The following is a 1250-nucleotide window of genomic DNA, read 5'->3' as shown; positions in this document are numbered from 1 at the left end:
TTTTGGCCGCCGCCAACGCCGGAGTCATCGGTACTCAATACGCCGCCGCCCCATTGGCTTACTCCACCCCTTTGGTTGCTAAGGTTGCCGCCCCAGTGGTAGCTAAGGTAGCTGAGGAATACGATCCTCATCCACAATACTCTTACGGATACGATGTGCAAGATTCTTTGACCGGAGACAACAAGCAGCAACAGGAGACACGTGACGGAGATGTTGTCCAAGGTAGCTACTCTTTGATTGATGCTGACGGTTTCAAGAGGACCGTTGAATACACCGCTGACCCAATCCACGGATTCAACGCCGTCGTCCACCGTGAACCATTGGTAGCTAAAGTAGCCGCCCCAGTTGTCGCTAAAGTTGCTTACGCCGCCGCCCCAGTCGTAGCTAAGGTAGCTGCCCCAGTCGCCTACGCTGCTCCAGTAGCTAAAGTAGCCTACTCCGCCCCAGTAGCTTACGCAGCCGCTCCATTGGCTTACTCCGCCCCAGTGGTTGCTAAGGTAGCTACCCCATTGGCTTACGCCGCCCCAATTGCCAAAGTATCTTTCTCCTCCCCAGTAGCCAGCTACTACCACTAAACGACAAACGCTCAATGTAAATAGTTATTTATTCGATAATAAACCAGATTCAATACAATTCATTTATCATTTCCCAAACATCCAACTTTCATATGCATCTTTTAGATCTAGTTGCCGAAAATTGCATGCTGAAAGAGCTTAAGTATGACTACTTACGTAAAACTCAAATATGTAACCCATTTCACATATAAATAAAAAAAAATGAAACTTATTACTGAAAAAATCAATAAGATATGAAAACACTGCTTGTTTTACCCTTAATTTTTTTACAGCCACTACATACATTCAGCCTTATCCATCCACCCCTTATACCATAACCTAAAACTGCTTTAAAAATTTTATATCAATTACATAATTCTACTACAAAACCGCACAAAAAAAAATACAAAACAAAATCATAAAATGTGTTACAATGTTGCCAATACATAATCCTGAAAAAGTCGCTAATGTAAAACGTCCTAAAATGAACGTTTACGAGACTCATAAAAATAATTTTTGTTAAGAAGAAACTATAAAAATGTTTTTCACAACTTCAACCCTCAATTAATATGTAAAATTTTAACATGCAAAAGTTCTTTTAAAGCGAAAATAGTAAAACAAAAAACCGTATATTTTATAATGTTTAGTCAGTAATAAAATTTATATTTATTTTAAAATAATTCAACAATAACTAAA

The 1250-nt window shown here is 39.2% G+C and overlaps 1 protein-coding gene across 1 annotated transcript in view; it reads left to right on the top strand.

Moving 5' to 3' along the window:
- Nucleotides 1–575, top strand: part of LOC108566788 (cuticle protein-like) — a 3512-nt gene extending 2937 nt beyond the window's left edge. The window contains 1 exon segment of the mRNA XM_017926879.1: nucleotides 84–575. Within this exon segment, the coding sequence (XP_017782368.1) occupies nucleotides 84–575 (492 nt within the window).
- Nucleotides 576–1250: the final 675 nt, after the last annotated feature.

The sequence above is a fragment of the Nicrophorus vespilloides genome, unplaced genomic scaffold (assembly GCF_001412225.1).
Source record: "Nicrophorus vespilloides isolate i.1.1-1 unplaced genomic scaffold, Nicve_v1.0, whole genome shotgun sequence".
NCBI classification, from domain to species: Eukaryota; Metazoa; Arthropoda; class Insecta; order Coleoptera; family Silphidae; genus Nicrophorus; species Nicrophorus vespilloides.
This window is presented reverse-complemented; position numbering and strand designations above follow the sequence as displayed.